Source organism: Lacerta agilis, chromosome 5, assembly GCF_009819535.1.
Source record: "Lacerta agilis isolate rLacAgi1 chromosome 5, rLacAgi1.pri, whole genome shotgun sequence".
Classification (NCBI taxonomy): Eukaryota; Metazoa; Chordata; class Lepidosauria; order Squamata; family Lacertidae; genus Lacerta; species Lacerta agilis.
The window spans coordinates 89,236,927-89,258,586 of NC_046316.1; the positions used below are offsets into that span (position 1 = coordinate 89,236,927).

At 47.8% G+C, this 21,660-nt stretch overlaps 1 protein-coding gene across 2 annotated transcripts in view; it reads left to right on the forward strand.

Annotated features, from left to right (window-relative positions):
* The first annotated feature begins 8,989 nt into the window (after positions 1–8,989).
* Positions 8,990–21,660, forward strand: part of ECE2 (endothelin converting enzyme 2) — a 55,414-nt gene continuing 42,743 nt past the window's right edge. The window contains exons 1-2 of one of the 2 annotated variants that reach the window (XM_033150792.1): positions 8,990–9,305; positions 21,333–21,419. In XM_033150792.1, the coding sequence (XP_033006683.1) occupies positions 9,273–9,305; positions 21,333–21,419 (120 nt within the window). In that variant the 5' untranslated portion in view covers positions 8,990–9,272. Of the gene's footprint in view, positions 9,306–9,353; positions 9,503–21,332; positions 21,420–21,660 lie in introns of those variants that run through there. The other variant, XM_033150793.1, reaches the window with a different exon arrangement.

Consider the following 21,660-nt stretch of genomic DNA (forward strand, 5'->3'; position numbering starts at 1 on the left):
AGTAGGTATAAAAGATGTATACTGTTTACATTTGCCCACAAGAAGTTTGACATAAAAACATTCGAAACAAAATAGAAAATTCTTTCCAGTAGCACCTTAGAGACCAACTGAGTTTGTTCTTGGTATGAGCTTTCGTGTGCATGCATAAAAACATTAATTCATTCATCACGTTAATATGTCGCCCTTGAAATGAGGTTCATAGGGGAGTGTATAGTATAAAAACACATGTGTTTGTGTGTTTAATAAAATTTATACACCATTTGTAAACAAAGAAACTCTCAAAGTGGTTTACAAAAAGATACAAGAAAATCAAGAAAAAATTCACAACCCTATTTTAAAATACACAAACGTTAAAATACTAAAACAGATTAAGATTGCCTCAACTTTCTAAGTGTCTGGACAGGCTTGTCTAAACAAGAATGTTTTTAACAGGCGCCCAAAAAAGTACAGTGAAGGGCAGCTGCTTGATCTCAATAGGCAGGGAGTTCCAAAGTGTAGGCACTGCCACACTAAACAGCTGAGTTCTAACAAATGTGGAATCAGGGCTGTCTTAAGCATATCCGGCGCTGTGGTGCAAAACTCTCCGGCACACACACACACACACACACACACCCTGTTTCCCAGAGTTGTCAACCTTTTTTTAGGGAGGGCGGCTCCTCCGGCAGGGTGGATGCAGCACCTCCCAGCTCAGCTGGATGCTTCGTGCCGTGGTGGCCATGGCAGACAGTGGCTCCGGGCACGGCGCTGCTTCGGCGCAGCACGGCGGAGACGGGCGAGGGCGGCGAGCTGATGCCGGGAAGCGCCGCGTCCAGCCTCCGCCTCTTCCCTGGCGCCCTCCAGAACTTGGCGCCCTCCACACCACTAGCCTCTATGGGTAAGACACCCCTGTGTGGAATGAGTATTATGTGTCACCTATAGTTGTGCCAATTTTGCCAATCGAGGCAGTTGAGCGAAGGCGATCTCGTGGGTGACCTGGCCCCAAATTGTTAATGAATGAAACAATAAATCACACAAAGCGTTAAAGCCCATACATTGTTTAATTGTAGCCAAATGACTACAGTGATAATCTCAATCCCAGTATCCTGTTACCTACCTAAATTATTATTATTATTATTATTATTACAGAGGGCAGCCAGGTGCACCTGGAAAGCCTACAGGTGAATGGTATCCGGAGACTGATGCCTGGAGGTAGCATACAGCCAGGACCGGCCCAAGACATTTTGGCACCTGAGGCACATCCCAAAATGGCATCCCCCTCCCCACCAGGGAAGAAGGGGCGAGAGAAGATTTACTTCAGGAATAAGGGGGGGGGGAGAGAAAGATTGACTGGCTGCCCCTGTAGATCCTACTGCTTGAGGCAGTTGCTTCACCTTGTCTCATGGGTGAGCCCACCCTTTGTACAGCTATCACAAAGCCATGGATATGTTCTGAGCTGTATGTTATAGCTGTACAGGGCCAGCCCTACCGTTAGCCAGAAAGCAGCACCTGCCACAGGTGGCAGATGCTTCAGGGGTGGGGGCAGCATCAACCCCCAGAGTGTTCCTCCTAAAACAGAGCTGTTATTGATCATTCAGCCCGGACACTGAGATCCAGTGCCGAGGGCCTTCTGTCGGTTCCCTCACTGCGAGAAGCAAAACTACAGGGAACCAGGCAGAGGGCCTTCTCGGTAGTGGCGCCCGCCCTGTGGAACGCCCTCCCATCAGAAGTCAAGGGAATAAACAACTACCTGACATTCAGAAAAAACCTGAAGGCAGCCCTGTTTAGGGAAGTTTTTAAACTGTGATATTTTAAATGTATTTTAATGTTTGATGGAAGCCGCCCAGAGTGGCTGGGGAGACCCAGCCAGATGGGCAGGGTACAAATAATAAATTATCATTATTATTATTGAAGTGTGTCTGGGAACCATTGTACATGTGAAGCTACTGGTGTGCGTTGACTTCCCACTTTGGACAGCCAAGTTTAATCTTCCCACAGAAACCTTTCAGGAAACTCCGGATGGTGCACGAAGACATGGTTGAAATAAGCAAGAGGCAATATCAGAGTTCAATGACACATTTCAGGCTGGCAAAAGCAAAGCAGGTTCCCCGAGGCTACTCCCCAAGAATCCCGGGATTCACCTTCTGTAAATTCAAGTTCAAATCTCCCTGCCTGCTTTATAAACCCTCTGTGTGCACCATCCTATGAGTCTTTGACGCCAAACTCCTGCTTTCTGGGGTTGGTTTCCCCAGGCTGCTCTTCCCTTGCAAGCCCTTACTTATTATCTAACACTGGCATCCTTTTTCTGCTGCTGGATCGGCTGTTTGGCTCTGCTGCACCTATTAATTGGCTTTCACCCCAGCCTTGGCAGCTTGTATCGATGGACTCATGAAATAGATCTGGCAAACGCTTACTTTCCTGGCCTTGATCCTACAAAGGCCATTCACATCTTCTCCTTGACCGCTCCATTGTTAATCATTCTGGTGCCTTTAAATGCTCCAAAGCAGGATCCTGTAGGCCAGGTCTGTTGGACCTGTGGCTCTCCAGGCGTTGTTGGAATACAACTCCCATCAGCCCTGAGTCCCATTGGCCAGACTAGCTGGGGATGATGGAGCAACATCTGGAGGGTCAGAGGTTCCCTAGCCCTGGTCTATAACAAGCATCAGGAGTCAAAATGTTTTCTATGGTCTTGGTTAGGGGCGGGGGCGGGGGTGTAATATATTCTGTACGGGCTCTCATAGCCAATTTTTATCAGGAGGGAGGCTTATTTATTAAGCCAGGGCTGGTGCAGCTATGGCCCTCCAGATTTGCTAGACTTCATCTCCTAGTTCCCCTAATTATTGACCATGCTGGCTGGGGATGACAGCATCTGAAGCCCACTAACATCTGCAGGGCAAAACTAGCATTTTGCATGCCAGAGTGGTACATACAAAAGTGATTGTGTCATTGAGAAGGCTAGACTAGGACTCTTCTCCCTGACATGCTCCTTTGTACGTGCACAAGGTTTTATATACTGCAGAGCATTAAAATATGCAACTCCCCCCCAATGGCATAGCTCAGTAAAATCTGAATTATATGTGTATAATTTAATAAACATCCTACTTGCAAAAAAGAAAAGCATTTCTAAAGCCTAATGCCTGTACTTTTCCACATATACCTCCCCAGCCCCCTGCTTCTATAATTTCACCACCATTTTGCCTCAAAGTGCCTTCCACGGTCATGTTGTCTACCACTTGATCCCGGTTTGCTGATCCAGCACACATTAACTGGAACATAATGAAAGCAGCATTAACATTTCAGTCCCTATCAATGCTTGTTTGAAATTAAGACTCATTCTGTCCAGTGAGCCTAATTCCCAGGTAAGTATGTTTAAGACTGCAGCCTAAGAATGAAGAATTTAAAAAAGGATAAAAATAAAATAAAAAATCCCTTCCAGTAGCACCTTAGAGACCAACTAAGTTTGTTCTTGGTATGAGCTTTCGTGTGCATGCACGCTTCTTCAGATACACAAAATATTCAGATACACAAGATATTCTTCAGATATACAAAAGGAGTGTCTTTTGACACTATTTCATGTTGAGTTTGTAAAATGCAGGCTTCCTCGGTTCAATAACTCTTCTGAGCATCCAAAGCTTCCCTGCTTCTGCTGCAGCCACAGGTACTGAACACTTTTAAAAATTAAAGGTTATAACAATAGCTGGATAGAGTTGTTCTGCTTAGCATTTGCCACTGTTGCTTCAGACCCTCCAAGTGTCCCTATTTTCCAGTGACGTCCCTGATTTAGAGAAGCGATCCCGGTTTCTGATTTGATCCCAGAATGTCCCACTTTTCCTTAGGATGTCCCTATTTTCCTTGGATAAATGTTGGAGGGTGTGGAGTTATCCAACCCCCAAGCCATCTGAAGGCAATCCTGTATAGGAAAGTTTAAAAAAAAAAAAAAAAGTTTAATGTTTGATTATGTTTTTATATATGTTGGAAGCTGCTCAGAGTGGCTAGGGCAACCCAGTAAGATGTGTGGTGTATGAATAGTAAAATTACCATTATGGAATGGGATGTCCCTATTTTCATCAGAGAAATGTTGGAGGATATGCTGCTTTACTCATCTCAAATAACACAAGAGCAGTAAAGCAACAACTGCAGTAAAATTTCAGACATGTCCTGTGGCACTTTAAAGTTAAGGGTTGCATTCTGCTTGCCTGATGGAGCAATCTCCTGTCTTCTTCCCCCTGCATGCTGTCCAGGGACTTATCTTGTCTCTCCAGAGCAGTTTTGGCGAGGGGGGAGGTCCTGTTTCACTAGCAGACATCATTCCACTGACTTCTGCTAGTGTGGTTATTTACTTTTTTTCTAGTCTGCAAGAGCCTTTTGCCTCAATAAATCTGGAGGGCTTTGAGGTGCCACAGGAGTTATTTGCCATGTACGGTATATTCTGTCCCACTAGAAGCTTTCCCATGTTCTTGGCTCAGCTATTTTATGTGTCCTCAACGATGCTCTTCCCTACAACACAATCTGCTTCTGTTTACCCGCAGCTCCACCAGATGGCACTCATCAAGCTGCAGCTCAAACCTCCCTCCCAGCTATTATTTACATCTGGGCTACCGCCTGAGTCACACAACCATTTTAAAGAGGGAGACAGTTGTCAGCTAGAATTACTGATGTTTTGTTGGTGCTTTTATGGCCCTCTCTTGATTTTATTACTCTTGTATGTTGGTACTCTGCCTTGCTATATATTTATGGAAGTGCAGATTATAAATTTGTAAATAAATGGTGCACTTAAATTTTTCCCTTCCTCCCCTTGGGGTATGACAAGGCTGCCAGCAACTACTTCATTCCATGCCCATTTTAATTTTTTTTAAAGTGCATCCACATTCCATTGCAGCACTCACGCCCAGAACTCGTAACATTGTGACTTCTCTGGTCATCATTGGTGTCGTGATCCTAAAGTCCAGCAGCGAATGGGACACTAAGCTGAGAATATCGTGTCATCAGCTAAGGAGTCAAACTATGTTCTTGCTTATCAGAGGACCACTGAACCCAAAGCTGGCCGGCAGAAACCTACTGAACCAGATACCACAGCACCAGAGTCCATAAAACCAAACCAGGATAAACATGCATGGCTTCCCAAAGTACCTTGCTAGCCCAACAGTGTAGGAAGCATCCAACTCAGGAGCCCATGGAGTGCAGGACAGCTGGAATAGAAGCAGGGTGTCACAGACTGGTTGGGCGCAGAGGAATGTTGGGAAGAACCGGCTGGGAATCCCCCAAGGGAAGAAGGCCCAGGGAGTGGTGGTAGGTGATCGTGAGTAGTCAGAGGGAGAAGACTGGGAGCAGGAGGTGTCGGAAGCTGAAGAGGAAACAGGGCTTATTTAGCAGGAGGAGTCTGTGTCAGAGAGAAGTCCAGAATCAGAGGCATAAGCTGAAGCAGGGAGGAAGGAGGCCAAGAGGCAGAGACGAATCCAGCTGGTGAAGAGGAGCGGGTGTCTCCCCCTCCTACGGCGACAAACTCCCCTCCCTCCTGGTCTCCCAGAAATGGAAGAGGTATGAAGAGAGTGGAGAAGTTGGCTTCACCCAGGCACAGTCTCAGGTTGCTTGGGGAAAACCCTGAAGAGGCAGGGACTTAGGCAGCTGTGGGGAGGTGGGAACCTTTAGTCTCCGCATGTGTTTCATAGGGGCAAGACCTGCCAGAAAAAAGTTGCTGTGCTCAGTGGGCCTGGCACACCTGTGTAGATCCTATTTTTGCTAATAAAGAGTTAATGCCAACTTTCTCAGTGTGGTTTCCTGCTGGCTCCTTCCTGTCACAGAGGCTGCAGCTCAGCGGTACAGCCTATGCTTTGCATGCAAAAGGTCCCAGGTTCAACCTCCGGCATTGTCAGGTAGGGCTGGGAGAAACTGCTGCCTGAAATTCTGGAAAGCCTCTGCCAGTCATTGAAGGTACTGGTAATGGTCTGATTTGGTCTAAGGCAGCTTCCTGTGTTCTTATGCAGAGGCTCAAAAGACTTCAGTTCATTTCCAAGCCTTGTCAAAAGCAAGTTGCTCACTAGGAACTCTCCTTGGTGCTGAGCAACAGGCTTGCCTTGTCCTGTGGGCACCGGAGCAGATTTTGGAAGTATTTCTTAAGTCTGCCCAACCTCTGAGGTTAGGTGGGAGGTGACGGGAGAAAGGGTGTTTGCACTTGTCCCACCCCACATATTTGGAATGCCCCTCCCAGAGAGACGTTCCTAGGGCTAAGTTGGTTGGCTGAACTTTCAGCATCATACATAGAGACTTGGTTCTTATTTGCCTAGGCCTTATTTGTTAAATTTATTGAACAGACTAGTATTCTGCATTTTAGGAAAGTGGCTTCACAGAGCAGCTGTTATACAATCTGAACAACAGCCAATAACCAAAATAAAAGTACACTGTTAAAGCTTACAAAAGCACCCCAATACTTTAAAAATAATGCCTTCTAGCTTAGCCTCTCAGAAGCTTGATGTCCCTGACCCAGGACTCCAGGCAAGCTGTTAATTTTGCAGGAGGAAAAGTGGGTACAGGATACACAAACAGTGAAGTACTAGGAATGAGATGATGGTGAAGAGATCATTGTGCACCTAAAAGAGTGGTCCCTAGTCCACACTAGCTTCTGCCAAAATCAACCAGGGCCTCTCCATATGGCATTTATATTGTGCATTCATGACTATTTGTGCACAAGATGGTATTGGGAAGGTTATACACAATCCCGCTTTCAGTACTGTTTGCAACGTTTTGGGGTGGTCATTCTGCTTTGTTTGCAATCAGCACATCTCCCAAAGCTTCCTACTGAAGTCCTGGGAGAGGAATTACCGTTACAGCTGTGTACCAGGCACTCTGAGAGCTGTGTGTGGAGTGTGCCACAAGGGGTGTGGCAAGGCCACACCTGGAGAAAAGAGCAGCAGGATAAACCAGCAACTATTAAGTGTGTCAGAGAGAGGTCCCAGGAAGGGGGAGGTTGGAGGGGAAGGAGTGGAGATCGGCAGAGTTGCTAGTGAGAGGCTCCCAGAAGCAGAGGCATAAATACAGAGGAAGCAGACAAGGAAAGAGAGAAAGGAGGAGGACAGAGCAGGAAGGCCAAGAGGAATTGGCAAGCATTTCCCAAGAGGAGCCATAAAAGGCAAGGTAGATGAAAGGAAGGGGTATGAGAAACTTCCTTAGCAGGAGAGCTGGTGTTAGCAAGGACTCAGAACTTGCTATAGTGTCTTCTGGAGACATTGTAAAAACTTGCTAAATATGAGAACTTGGCATCTCCCAAAGACCAGGTGGGCAGGGTGGAAGCAGCCTAAATCAACAAGCCCCAAAGCTCTTGACTTAGTGAAAACCTCAGAAGATAAGAGACATCCTGACAGTCTGATGATCCTTGGGACCTGAGGAGGAAGGATTAGAGATGTTCACTTCCTGCAACTTTATACCCCTCAAAGGTTCCAGGTTGTGGTTTGTTTGTTGCTGTTCCGCTTTTGTTGTGTAGTGCAAGAGTGCCCCTCCATATAAAAATAATGCATTGGGGAAGCATCACAGAACAAGTAATAAAGATTAATGATGTGTGGTCCAGTCCAGTATAAGCCAAGCACTAAGGCAAAATTGTTGCCATCCGTCTGCCTTGAGAGACAATGGAAGAGTGCACCATTGGGGGTGAAGTCAAGCTGTTGGAGAGTTACAGCATCTGCTGCGGCTGTAGAGACCAAAAAAATGCACAATTATACGTTGCAGAAAACACCCAGATGGGGGAGGGGAGACACACCAGTGTAGACGGGTCTTTGGTCTCTAAGGCACCAATAGTTTTAGTCTTGATTCTGCAGGTAAAGATCCCTACTGTTAAGAATCAGCAGTGAACATCATGTGGCACACACATTAAACACAAAAGACGATGCATAGCTGTCCTGCACAAAATCACCCCAGGGCTGCAGTAATAGAATTGTAGGGTTGGAAGGAATCCCAAGGGCCATCTAGTTCAACCCCCTGCAATGCAGGAATCACAGCTAAACAATCCAACAGAGAGATCCTGTTCTTAATGTTTGAGTGGGAGAAGGAGCAGATTAGTAGGGTAGGAAAATAATGTCAATATATTTCACATCTGGCAACCAATGAGCCACTATAGCTGCTAGAGGGCCATAAAAATTGTGTCGCAGGCTTTTTAAACTCATTTACCCATGTACTTCCTGCCAACCCAGTAGTATGAAAGCATGAAGTGCAAGTAGATAAATAGGTACCGCTCTGGCGGGAAGGTAAACAGCGTTTCCGTGCGCTGCTCTGGTTCTCCAGAAGCGGCTTAGTCATGCTGTCCACATGACCCGAAGCTGTACGCTGGCTCCCTTGGCCAGTAAAATGATATGAACGCCGCAACCCCAGAGTCATCCACGACTGGACCTAACGGTCAGGGGTCCCTTTACCTTTACCTTTACCCATGTACTATCTGAAATCAAAGGGGCGCATAAGTTGCCAGGTCTGGGGAAAATTATTCCAGCTCTCCTTCTCTACTAGATGAAGAGCAAGCGCAGAAGGTCTTCTCCCTGTTAAAAAGAAACTCCTCCTAAGCTCAGGCTGTACATGAGGTAAATTGCCATACCAGGCTACCTGCAAGGGGTTGTTCCTCCTAGCTGGGCATCCCTAGAACCAGAGCTCACCATTCCACCCCTGAACGCTCCTAAGTGTTTTGTGCTGGTTGGCTATTTTGGCTTGTTGGTTTGGGGTTGTTGGGTTTTGTTTTGGTTTGGTTTTTTTGCTTCCATGAGGACTAGCAACTTGGGGAAGGACTTGTTCCGAAAGCTCTGCGGTGGAGTCGGTCTCATTCCAAAAAAGAGCTCTGGAAGCCTGGCGGTCAACTCACCGCCTGGGTGTGCACGTGCGTAAAGATGAGGGAGCGCGCCGGAACAACTCCGCTCGTGCACCAGCCCGGTTCTCGCGGCAGATCCCGCGCTCGCTGACCTTCTCTGCCGCCGGCGGCACTGCGAGGCCCGGCGTCTGCCTTGCGCTGGGAGGAGCTGAGCGCGCCGCTTGCGCTGCGCGCCCGACGGCTGCAGCTGCGATGGTCGACTCGCCATAGCAACTCTCCGTGTGCGCTTACTGCGCGCCTCCTCTCCTCGTGGCGCGCTGGGCAGGGAGGGACTGAAGGGCCCGGGCCCGCCCAACGGTCGCTCGCATCCCCCCTGGTGGAGCAGCTCGGCATGGCCCACGAGGCGGAGGACCCCGCCGTTCCTATTCCAGCTCCTGGCCGGCTCGCCCGTGGCTGGATCCGGCGCTAGGAGGCGGCGGCGCCCGCCGGGTCCCTCCGCGTCCCCATCGCCAGCATGAACGTAGCGCTCCAGGATCTTGGCAGCAACGTAAGTAGTGGCGGCACTGCTACCGCCTTGTCTTTGCTGCTTTCGGGGAAAGGAGAGCCGGGTCCTCGCCTCGCCGCTCCCGGGTGGGCGGGCTTGTTTTCCTGGAGGGCCGGGCGGGGCAAGCAGGAAGCCCCGCGACGCCGCTGGCCCGCGCGCAATCGCCCCTCGCCACCTGCGCGCCCCAGGCGAAGATGCAAGTAAGCCCCGCGGGAGGGCGGTGGTGATGATGGGTGGGGGCGAGGAAGGGAGGGCGAAGGGGTGAGAGATGGAGAAATGAACCACCCTCAACTTTCCCCCCCTCAGCCCCGCACTCCGCCTCCACCTTTTTAGCAAGGGAAACCTCCATCACCATCTCCTGTAACGGCGCACACAGAGAGATACTTTTCAATCTGGAGGTGGGTGCCAGAGGTGGACGCTGAGTGGTCGTTTCCCATGCCCCGACCCCGGTCCGATCCTGGCTCTGCCACTTAATATATACCGATCCTGCCAGGTTTGGTCGAAAGAAAAACCCTACGAAGGGATAAGGCGGGGGGTCCGATTCGTTTTCTCACCTGAAGGCGAACCCGCCTCGTTTGCACATCGCCAATTCAAGAACGGAATCGTGGCTGCCCTTAGAAATTCGCTCTTCGAATTTTGCAGTGCGGCCCTCCAACGAAGTAGCGCGTGCAAGAATGCAAATAATGGTGAAGATAACATGCGTTATATTGGGAGAGAGAGAGAATTGCTTTGTGCATGTTAGGAGAAATTGGAATTAAGATGCTGGTGGATTTTCCAGAGGACTGAAAAAATAACTATCACAGAGTGATGTGGGAATGTGGGGAACTGAACTTAAAGAGTGGGAAAATGATAAAGGGGGAGAAACCTAAACTGACAAATCCAACCATGCCCTGCTCACAAGTAAAATGTGTGCAGAGGATTGGTGCCTGGGATGCTGTTTCTGTATGCAGCCTTGGACCACCACCACCTCTTGGCTCAGCATCATAGGTTCTGCACCCAACTAGCATCTTGATCTCTTTGCCAATATTTCGTGGCCCACATCTCAAACAGCATGCTCTCCCCCATGCACACACCCTTGCCCATGCCCAAATGCTAATTACAGGCACGTCCTCCTCCCAAGCACAAATTGCCCTGGTGTTTGTGGCCAGGAGCTTCACAAACAGTCTCCTTTGTTGTTGTGTGCTTGCCAGGGATGTGTGGGAATGGGGAAGGTACAGTGGTAGAGAATTAGGTGTGAGGAGAGTAGGTGGTAAGAAACGAGCTTTGTGGCATCAGAAATGTAAAACGTAATGCGTGTTCCAGCTCACTTGGCACCAATTAGAATAATAGAATTGCAGAGCTGGAAGGGACCCCATGGGTCATCTAGTCCAACCCCCTGCAATGCAGGAATCTCAACTGGATCATACATGACAGATGGCCCCATCCGACCTCTGCTTAAAAGCCTCCAGGGAAGGAGAGTCCACCACCTTCGGAGGGAGTCTTTGACTACTCTTGTATATTGTAGAAAATCCTGATGTATCCTGTGTGTGTGTGTGTGTGTGTGTGTGTGTGATGGAGAGAGGATAATGAATGGGTGTGAGTGGAGATGGATGGATGAGTGTGTGTTTGTGTTCCATGTGAGAATGAATGTATGTGCCGTTGTTACGTGTGAGTGTGGGTGTTCATGTCTCCATTTATATGAATTGGTTGGTGTTCCTGTGTATGAATGGGGGTGTGTGCACATAGAATCATAGAAACCATGGGAATTATAGAGTTGGAAGGGACCATGAAGGGAATCCAGTCCAACCCCCTGCAATGCAGGGGTCTTCTGCCCAATGTGGGGCTCAAACCCACGGCCCTGAGATTAAGAGTCTCACGTTCTCTCTCTGTTTGTATGAGAGAGTGGATGGCCACACCCACTTTCCACTGGCCCCAGCCACCACTGTCATGTGACCCCCAGAAGGCTATCCACAAGGAAATGCCCCCCCCCCACATTCTAGAGTGTACAGTTGGCTCATGCAGTGGCCTGGCCTGGCCCTATGAGTCTTGCACGACACCCTATGCCAAGCACTGGCAGTGTTCTGGAGCCCAAGTTTAGCATATGTGCAAAAAGGTGAGGCTGTCATGGGCACACACCCTGCAACCAAGCACACACCACACCCTTCTCTACTGGCCACAACAGGATGCTTCCAAGCCCTATTTCAGCTGTGGGGAGGGCATCCCTGTGGGCATGGGCATTGGCAACCCCTGCCCTATGCTGTCTTGCAGCTTCTCACAGCAAAGGAAGGGTGGCAGCTTCAGGAGACCTGCCATGTTTCTAGAGAAGCTTGTTTGCCATGATCCGCCTTCTCATGGGTGAGCTTTGAAGGAAGCAGAAGCTCCTCTTGAAAGAACCCAGTTTGTTGAGGGGAGGGGGGGGACGACTGCTGGAAAACGACTGTTCTGTTGGGCAAACACAATGGGCAAAAAAGGGAAGATTGAGATCAGGTGTGGGAATTTGGAAGGAAAGCAAGTAGCTTAATTTTCATTGGCCTTTTACTGGCAAGGGAAGGAAGAAGCCAAAGAAATACAAACCACAGGAGAAGGGGCAAAGAGGGAGAGATGCAGCCTTGTCGAGTGAGGGGGAGAGTGGATCCTTCCTTTCCCCCCGCCCCCAGGAGATGGGTATCCCTCAAGCTGGTTGAGTGGGTGGCAGGGTGGGGATGCCCATTTCCAACTGGCAACATATTGGCGAGGCATATGCCGAGGTGCCAACGGTTCGCTGGAACCTTCCTTTGCCGACTCTTGTTTTCCTTTGCCTGCCAACTGTTTGTTCATCAGAAAACTGAGCATGGCTCCTGATTCAGCAAGGTGTTTGTATATTTGCAAAGCCTTGAACACGGTGCTACGTGAGTGAAGGTGACACTTTCTCGGGCCTTGGCTCCTTGCCATTTGGAAGCTGAGGACGCAAGGGTTGAAAATGTAATCTCCCTTTTTTAAAAGAAAGAAAGAAAGAAAGAAAGAAAGAAAAACAACAACAACACTTGAATGGAAAGGTCATGGTTGTGAGGAGGAAAGCAAGTCATGTTTTCCATCTTCCGGCATCCCTGAGGCTGCAGCAGGCTTGGAAACCCAGAACTCTGCACATGGACGAGAGCCGTGTCCACATTCTGGTGCAGCGATTCCCAAACATGATGAATTTACTAAGCTGCCATCAACCCCAACCCAAATTCTTAGGGATGTGAATGAAATAAAGCGAAGAAATACCAAAATACAATCGGCATTTATCACTCGTCACCATCACTCGGAGTCATAACATGTAAAAACAAAACAAAGACAAGGAATACTATTGCCTTGTGGGATCATCTCATTAAGAGAGCCAGTGTGGTGTAGTGGTTAAGAGCGGTGGACTCGTAATCTGGTGAACTGGGTTCGCGCCTCCTCTCCTCCACATGCAGCTGCTGGGTGACCTTGGGCTAGTCACACTTCTCTGAAGTCTCTCAGCCCCACTCACCTCGCAGAGTGTTTGTTGTGGGGGAGGAAGGGAAAGGAGAATGTTAGCCGCTTTGACACTCCTTCGGGTAGTGATAAAGCGGGATATCAAATCCAAATCCAAACTCTAAGCACAGAGATTCTTCGTTGGCAAGGAAGGTGCATCAGTAGCTTCATTCCGCTGATACTGATGGGCATCCAGTTCAATTTGTCTACACTGATTGGCAGCAGTTCTCCATAGTTTTTCAGGAAGAGCTCTCTCATCCCTTCCTGGAGATGCTCTAAGTTGAACTTAGGACCTTCTGCATGCAAAGCAGGTGCCTGCCACTGAGCTGTGACTCTTCGCCTTTATTTTGGAGGCTTGTAGTTTATTATTATTATTATTATTATTATTATTATTATTACACTATGCCTTGTGAACTACTTTTCCTCTACAAGGCCCTTTTTGAACCCCTGGGACTTTATTCACCCTCTGCAAGGTCCCGTCAACCCCAGGGAAGAAATCTAACAAGGCCTGCCTTTGTCCACGCCGCTGAAATTGACAGGTGCTGCTTGAGTAGGGGCTGCCCTCCAAGCCTGACGTGGTATTTCCGTACATGCCAGCGGCTCTTCCAGGGGCCAGGGCACAGAATTGCACACCACCAGCAACCTGAATAAAGCAACGCCCAACTAGATTTGGGGACCAAACAGAATTGAGAAGAACTCGGTATTAAAAGAAACAGCAGATGGACTCCTGACCTGAGCAGCTTGAACCACCTAGCTGTGTGCGTTGCAGAACTTTGGGTTTACTGTAAGAGGTTTCATGTAGAAGGTTGTCACCTCTGTGATGAACAGTCAAGAACCACCTTAGCATTCAGTGCTTCTTTTGATTCCATCCTGCTGCATGGCTCAGGCATAGGCAAACTCGGCCCTCCAGATGTTTTTGGGACTACAACTCCCATCATCCCCGACCACTGGTCCTGTTAGCTAGGGATGATGGGAGTTGTAGTCCCAAAACATATGGAGGGCTGAGTTTGCCTATGCCTGGCATGACTGCTCTCTTTAGCTGGTGGTATGCCTCCGTTCAGGTTTTTTTTCTTGATTTACAAAAGTGTGTGCAATGTCTCTCTCCTTTTTTCCCCCATGTAACATTTTTACAAATCAATTTTGGTTGTTGAGACATTAGGGAGAAAAGGGGGAAAGAGGTGGGGGGATGGATGGGGTGGGGTGACGATGTTTCTATTTTCCATAATATATGTAGGGTTTGGTGTCAACGTTGTTTGTGCAGGTTCTCTGTTGTTCACTTGTGCTTCTTTGGAGGTGAGAGAGGTCAGGGTTGGCGTGGGGTGTGGTTGTTCATTTGTGGTTGGCTGTGGTGATCTTTGGTTTCCTGTGTGAGTGGGGGTGTGTGTTTTTGTTCAGGTTAGCCATATGGATTTGTATGCTGTCGGTAGATTTTTGTCATTGTCTTGTTGGTTTCTGAAGAAGTGTGCATGCACACGAAAGCTCATACCAAGAACAAACTCAGTTGGTCTCTAAGGTGCTACTGGAAAGAATTTTTTATTTTGTTGGGCTGTGTGTGTGATAAAAGGGAGCCCTACCAGGGTGAAGGTGTCTTCTTCTGTCTCTGTTCAGTTTTTATCCAAATTTGACTTTTTCAGTGTGGAAAAGTAAGAATTTCCTTCCCCCAAAGTAGCCTACCCCACCCAACTATTGCGTTTTTCAACCCTAGTCACTGGTTCTGGGTACCGGGTATGTTTCTGGATTTGGAGAAAGGCCAGTCCAGAACAATGACTCTGAGGGTCATTAGGTCCAACCCCCTGCAATGCAAGAATCTCAGCTAAAGCAACTATGGCAACTGGCCATCCCTCATCTGCTTAGAACCTGCAACGAAGGAGAATCCGACACTCTGAATACAGAACAGCATCATGCCCCTTGAACCTGTTCTGGGAAACGGTGGCCTTAAACTGCAGTGGCTGCAATGCCTTTTCTTAAAGACGCAAGGGGACAATGTATCATTGCCCTCCATAGGGCACCTAGAATCATAGAATTATAGAGTTGGAAGGGACACCAAGGGTCATCTAGTCCAACCCCCTGCAATGCAGAAATCTCAACAAAAAGCATTCCTGACAGATGGCCATCCAACCTCTGCTTAAAAACCTCCAAGGAAGGAGAGTCCACCACTGCCCAAGGGAGTTCGTTCCACTGCCAAATAGCTCCTGCCGGCAGAAAGTTCCTCCTGATGTTTAGTCGGAATCTCCTTTCTTGTAACTTCAATCCATGGGTTAGGGTCCTATCCTCCAGAGCAGGAGAAAACGAGCTTGCTCCATTTTCTATTTGACAAGCCTTGAAAACATACCCAGCTGCCTCAACTGTTCCTCATAAGGCTTGGTTTCCAGACGCTTGATCTTTTTCTACTTTTATTTATTTTTTAACCAAACCCCACTTGGGGGGAAAAATTGCCTCTCCCTTCCCAGTGTGGTGTAGTGGTTAAGAGCTGTGGACTCGTAATCTGGTGAACCGGGTTCGTGTCTCCGCTCCTCCACATGCAGCTGCTGGGTGACCTTGGGCTAGTCACACTCTCTGAAGTCTCTCAGCCCCACTCACCTCACAGAGTGTTTGTTGTGGGGGAGGAAGGGAAAGGAGAATGTTAGCCGCTTTGAGACTCCTTCGGGTAGTGAAAAGCGGGATATCAAATCCAAACTCTTCTTCTTCTTCTTCCCTGGGGCAGACAGAATTCCAGCTTACAGCCTTGGGTGCTCTTACCCTCCTTCAAAAACCATTACATCCCTCCAAGGGTCTCCGTTCTCATTGGCTGCTGCATGCATAAATAGATGGTTCTCTGATGCTGGTCCTTTAGGGATGCCCGGGAATATTAGTTTCCCTACGAGCCCTCTGGTTTTCTTACTATCCAGCCATGTTTGTCTGTTGCAGCAAGATCAACAAAGAGTCTTAAAATGGTAACGAAATCATAGAATCATAGAGTTGGAAGAGACCCCAAGGGCCATCCAGTCCAACCCCCTGCCAAGCAGGAAACACCATCAAAGCATTCCTGACAGATGGCTGTCAAGCCTCCGCTTAAAGACCTCCAAAGAAGGAGACTCCACCACACTCCTTGGCAGCAAATTCCACTGTCGAACAGCTCTTACTGTCAGGAAGTTCTTCCTAATGTTTAGGTGGAATCTTCTTTCTTGTAGTTTGAATCCATTGCCCCGTGTCCGCTTCTCTGGAGCAGCAGAAAACAACCTTTCTCCTCTCCCTCCTCTACATGACATCCTTTTATATATTTGAACATGGCTATCATATCACCCCTTAACCTTCTCTTCTCCAGGCTAAACATACCCAGCTCCCTAAGCCGTTCCTCATAAGACAACGTTTCCAGGCCTTTGACCATTTTGGTTGCCCTCCTCAGGACAAGTTCCAGCTTGTCAGTATCCTTCTTGAACTGTGGTGCCCAGAACTGGACACAGTATTCCAGGTGAGGTCTGACCAGAGCGGAATAGAGTGGTACTATTACTTCCCTTGATCTAGATGCTATACTCCTATTGATGCAGCCCAGAATTGCATTGGCTTTTTTAGCTGCTGCATCACACTGTTGACTCATGTCAAGTTTATGGTCTACCAAGACTCCTAGATCCTTTTCACATGTACTGCTCTCAAATGTGTTATGGCAACAACAAGCTTCAAGTTTTTGTGTGGACAAGAGTCCACTTCAGCAGATGCAGGAAGCGTAATCCTCAAATATAAATACGTATTATACATGCATATTGTGGTGGCGGTGAATTGTAAGCGGTGAGGTCAGAGGGAAGAGAAATGGGAGAAGTACTGATACTGGCAATTCAATTATAACTGGATTCAGGAGCAGCCAATGTGCTGTCCAAAACTGCCCCTCGCTGGTGCAGCACAGCAGTGAACCCAGGGCTGTGCAACCGCACTGGTGATGGAAGCAATCTGGCATTCCTACTGGTGTGTGATGCACCCCATCCTCTTGCGCGGCAGTGACGCTACAGTACTGCAGCAGCCGCTCCTGGCTAGAATGCATGCAAGACAAGCCCAGCAACCCTTTTACAACAGCAGCGGTAGGTGACAGAACCATCCCCTTGGCAGCAGTGCTGAGTTAATGAACATCTGTGCTGGGAAAGGAAACCGTTGTCTTGATTCAGGCCGAAACGAATGGAGTTGAACGTCTTGATGAATTGTAATTCAGCAGTTTCACACTGCAGCCTCCCTCTGTAATCCATTTGTTCATATTATGGCCACTTTAAGATCAGTATCTGAATGCCCTGGTTTATGAATATTGCTACTTCAGACATCAGGTTTGTGACCATTGATTTAAGTAAACTTCTGTTGAGAAGCGGGAAACACAGCAACTTATGAATGCTTAAATTCGCTTGTGCCTGATATTTTTTGAGAATAACAGTCATACTGGATGAGCTACTATTTTGTCCTTGGTTATAGGCCTGTGCCTGTTTTTCATGAAAACATGTCATTTGATACCTTGAACCTGAGATCCACTTGTTTTTCTTGCTTTTGCCTGTCCTGTTTTCCTAGCCCTTATTATCTCTGGAGAGAGAACTGCAAATCCATGGGGCAGTGTCATATGGCAGCTTGGGAACCCCCCCCCCCAGCTCCTAAACCTCTCGTTGCTAGTCAATTTCTCCTAGCTGCAAGATCTCAGATCATGTCGGCTCTCACATTTCACATTCTGAAAGGCTGAGGGCCCTATATAAAGCTTCCTCGAACCCTCCAAGTATCCCTATTTTCCAGGGACAGTCACGGATTTACAGACGCCGTCCTGGTTTCTGATTTGATCTCAGAATGTCCCACTTTTCCTTAGGACGTCCCTATTTTCATCGGAGAAATATTGGAGGGTACGGAGTTATCTGACCCCCGAGCAAAGGGGATAAGTAACTATACAACCTTTAGGAGACATCTGAAGGCAGCCCTGTATAGGGAAGTTTTAAAATGTGTTATTGTGTTTTTATATATGTTGGAAGCTGCCCAGAGTGACTGGGGCAACCCAGTCAGAGGGGCGGGGTATAAATAATAAAATTGTTGTTGTTGTTGTTGTTATTGTTGTTGTTGTTTTGTTGTTGTTGTTGTTATTGTTATTGTTATTGTTATTGTTATTATTATTGTGGGATAGGACATCCCTATTTTCATCAGAGAAATGTTGGAGGATGTGCTGTTTTGATACCCTTTTGCAACAAGCATAGACAATGGGTGTCAAGAGGAGAACTTTGTGGTCTGTCTCCAATGAGACTTGATGGCTCTAAAAGCAGGTTCAAGCAAGCTGCTTGTACCCCTTCCCTCCCAAGCTTCGCTTTCGAGAGAAAAATAGGAACTTTACAACCACCAAGTCAGCCAGGTTAACAGCTCAACCTTTCCTATGAGGCACAGGTGTCAGCTGAAAAGGTCATGTGGTTTGCAAGCAGAATCCGGGTGAGAGGAACAATCACGGCTACACTTATGCTGACCCCTTCAACTCTGCCTAATGTTAGGGCCGGCCCTGGTCCTGCTTTCCCCTAAATGTATTTGGGGAGGGGGACAGGGCCTGTGAGCACACTTACGTCTCACGCTTCCCTCCATCACTTAGTTGGTTGGGATGATAAAAAGGGACAACGCCACGTCTACTAGCAAAAGCTTCTTCGGAAGAAGGGTGAGATGAAAGTAGTTAATTAGAACGACAGCCGTCCCTCCCTCCCAATATTAGTACAAATTAACACTAACACAAATTGTTAATCATATTCATTAATATTAGTAACCGAGGCAATTTTAAATCTCTCCTTCCCGTGACTCATCACTGCCTGCATGTGGTTAACTGCTTGGGTGTGCATGGACTGGGTGGTTTTTCTGCATATTCCTCCTGAGGGGAAAATTGGCTGAGACCCATGGAAAGCTAGTGCCAAGGAGTGACCTAAAATGTCCTCGACACTGAGGGCAGATTACCTGCGCTGCCCCTCAGCTATGCCCTGAGGTGCCTTTTGCTTTCAAGCCTGTCTCCATCTCGGCTGGTTCCTTAGTGTGGCACCGCAGCACCTTTCTGCTTTATATGGGAAGTTCCAGCATGGTGGGTTGAGGAGAGGTGCTGAGAGAGGCAGGAGGAGGAGGAGGAGGAGAAGGAGGAGACCCCCGGCAGCCGTGATGGTGTTGCTAGGGGACAGAGCCTCGGGTTGCCAAGGAATGGAGGATAAGCCTCTCCCTCTTTCTCTCTCGGAAGCAAGTGTGACACTTGTCAGGGAGACAAAAGAGCCAGCAAGACAGTCATGACAACCTAAGGAAGATAAAAGGGCTCTCAGCTCTGCTGGGCTTCCCTCTTCACCAAACTGGCACCTAGGCTGGGGCTGACTTTGTGCATTTGGCAGGGACTGGGTGCAAACGAACCCTCTGGGCCAGCCACCATGCATAGCAGAGGGAAATGGAAACTCCCAGCACACCTGAGGCCTTTAATTTACTGGAAAGGACCATTTTCAGAGATGAGAAATTACGTGTCTGTTTCAGCTGGGGTGCAAGGAATTCTGGGAGGTTCTGCAAGCGATGGACACCATGGAAGTAAAGAGGGTTGCCAACTGACCTGGTGTGTGTGTGTGTGTGTGTGTGTGTGTGACGTTCTGCTCTTTTGAGCAGCAGCCTGAGATGCAGATACTAACGAAGGAAACTTTTAATGGCATAAAGATAGAAACAATAGAAGTTGGAAAGGACCTCGGGGGTCATCTGGTCCAACCAGAGCTTTTTTCAGCCTGAATTTGGAAGGGGTTAATTAGCTAACCTGTATATATTTACCTGAATGTATTGTTAGTCTAGAAGTATAAAAGTGCCTCTGTTAAGCTTTTCTGTATGAAACCGCTCTGTAAAGCTGTGAACTCTGATCTGCATTGCACTGGCAAATGATGACTAAGTGTCTGGAGATAACACAGAGAGTAACTGTCCTTGTACAGAGAGGAACTGTTGCCTAGGTCAGAGATAGGGTGGCTTTGCTGGAGTGTGCATGAACCAACTCAGGGCTAAATGTCCTTTTCCCTTATATGTACAACAGGAAATGTACAACAGGAAATGTTCCTTATATGGACAAGAGGAAGAGCCAGGGAACTGTCTATAAGAACTGTCTGAAAATTGACTAGTTTTGTACTTGCTTGGCTATCTAAACACCGAAGTAACTCTGCATGCAGAAAATAAATCTTTCTCTCTCTGAAGCCAGCAGCCTCAGGTCTTTTCTGCTTCCATGTTTTCTCACCGGGCGCAACCATGGGAACCCGTAGGGGCAAATAAGGCTTCAAATTCACTGGAACTCAGTTCCGGCACCTCTCAGGTGGGTGCCATTGCCATTATAAGAGAACAAGGGGGGCATTCCTGGTGAATTCTGCCATCTCTATTTCTAGAAAAAATAGCCCTGGGTCTAACCCCACCACCACCACCACCCGCAATGCAGGAATCTCAACTAAAGCACCCGTGACAAATATCTCGCCATCCAACCTCAGCTTAGAAACCTCTGACATGATCACCTGCTAATTCCTGCAGTTATTAAATGCAGAGTTTCAGGAGCAGATTCAAAAGTTGGCAATCGTAGAAGTGGAAGAGCAGCTGTGGAACTACCTGCATGCGCGACTTACTCAAACAGAAGGACCAAATTTAGCAACAGCAAATTCTGAGAATGCAGTGTGAGGAAGCATAGATTGATAAGTGTTGTTTTGGGTCATTTCTTTTGAATATAGAATTTGAATTTTCTTCTTACCTAATTTGAATAGTGCCCCCCCAACAGCCCTGCTCCTGAGCTGCCGTCAATGGTTGGCAAAGATTAGATACCTTTAAAAGTGCATGTGTTTTGTGTAAAGAAAATAACTTTGTCTATAACAGAGAGAGAAAATGAGTTGCCACTTTTAAAAAAATAGAAGTTATATCCCTTTGACTGCTGCACGACAGGCAGAAATTCAGTCACTGCCTCTTTCTCCATCACTGCATTTCCAAACCAGAAAACACAGCATCTGTTGAATTTCTGCCTGTTACTTAAGAGTGTGAAACGTCTGTCAGGACAACCCTGGATTTCTAGAGTAGACAGACCTGTGCTGTTCTTACTGTTTTCCCACACATCTGCATTTTCAGCTTTGGATTGTTCCTTAAAATTGTGGGATTCTAGACCCATTAAGATTTGCATTCCTTCAACTGAAGAAAGGGGTTTCAAAACAGAACAGCTGAGTGCGAAAGGAGATATCCTGTGGACAAAGGCACTCAGAGCTCAGCTGCGCTTCAAGATGTGCCATGCATTCCATCACGGAAATTTAAGTTGCAATCCAATATGCAAAAAGGTTGTTTTAACAGACACTGGGGGGTGGGGGTGGGAATCTCAAGCCCAAAATTTAATGCCAAGCAAGTGTCGTAGAGGCTTGGTTATGTGCACTTCAGAGTTCCCTTGACAGAGAACCCCCTAATTAAACTACAACTCCCAGGGTTCCTTTGGTGAAGACTGGACTATGAATGGCATCGTGTTGGCAGTGCCGACGGAACCTTAATGGAATTGGTGCTGCCTGCGAGCCTGAGAGTCGGGCCTGTTAATTTCCCCCCAGCAATTAGTGTTTCTCTCTCTCGCATGCTTTCCCTCTTCAGATGGCGGAGTATAAGCGAGCTATGTTTCAGGACGACGAAGCGGCAGACACGGCCGGAGACGGAAGCATCTCTCCTGACAGCGTGGAGGTAGGGTAGACCGGGCCTTTCCCAGGTGGCTGAGCAATCTGTACAAGGCGCCCGGAGAGCATCCCTGCATCGTCCCAAAGGACTTGCCCCTGCTGCCGCCTGGCAGCACAATTACTATATTAAATTAATAATAAAGGCATTGTCTCTGCTGCCTACGGAATTACCGCACCAAAGCCAGTTGCTGAGCCTGAACAGAGGGAGCGGGGGGGGGGGGTAGGAGATAGATGAGCAAAAAGGCTAT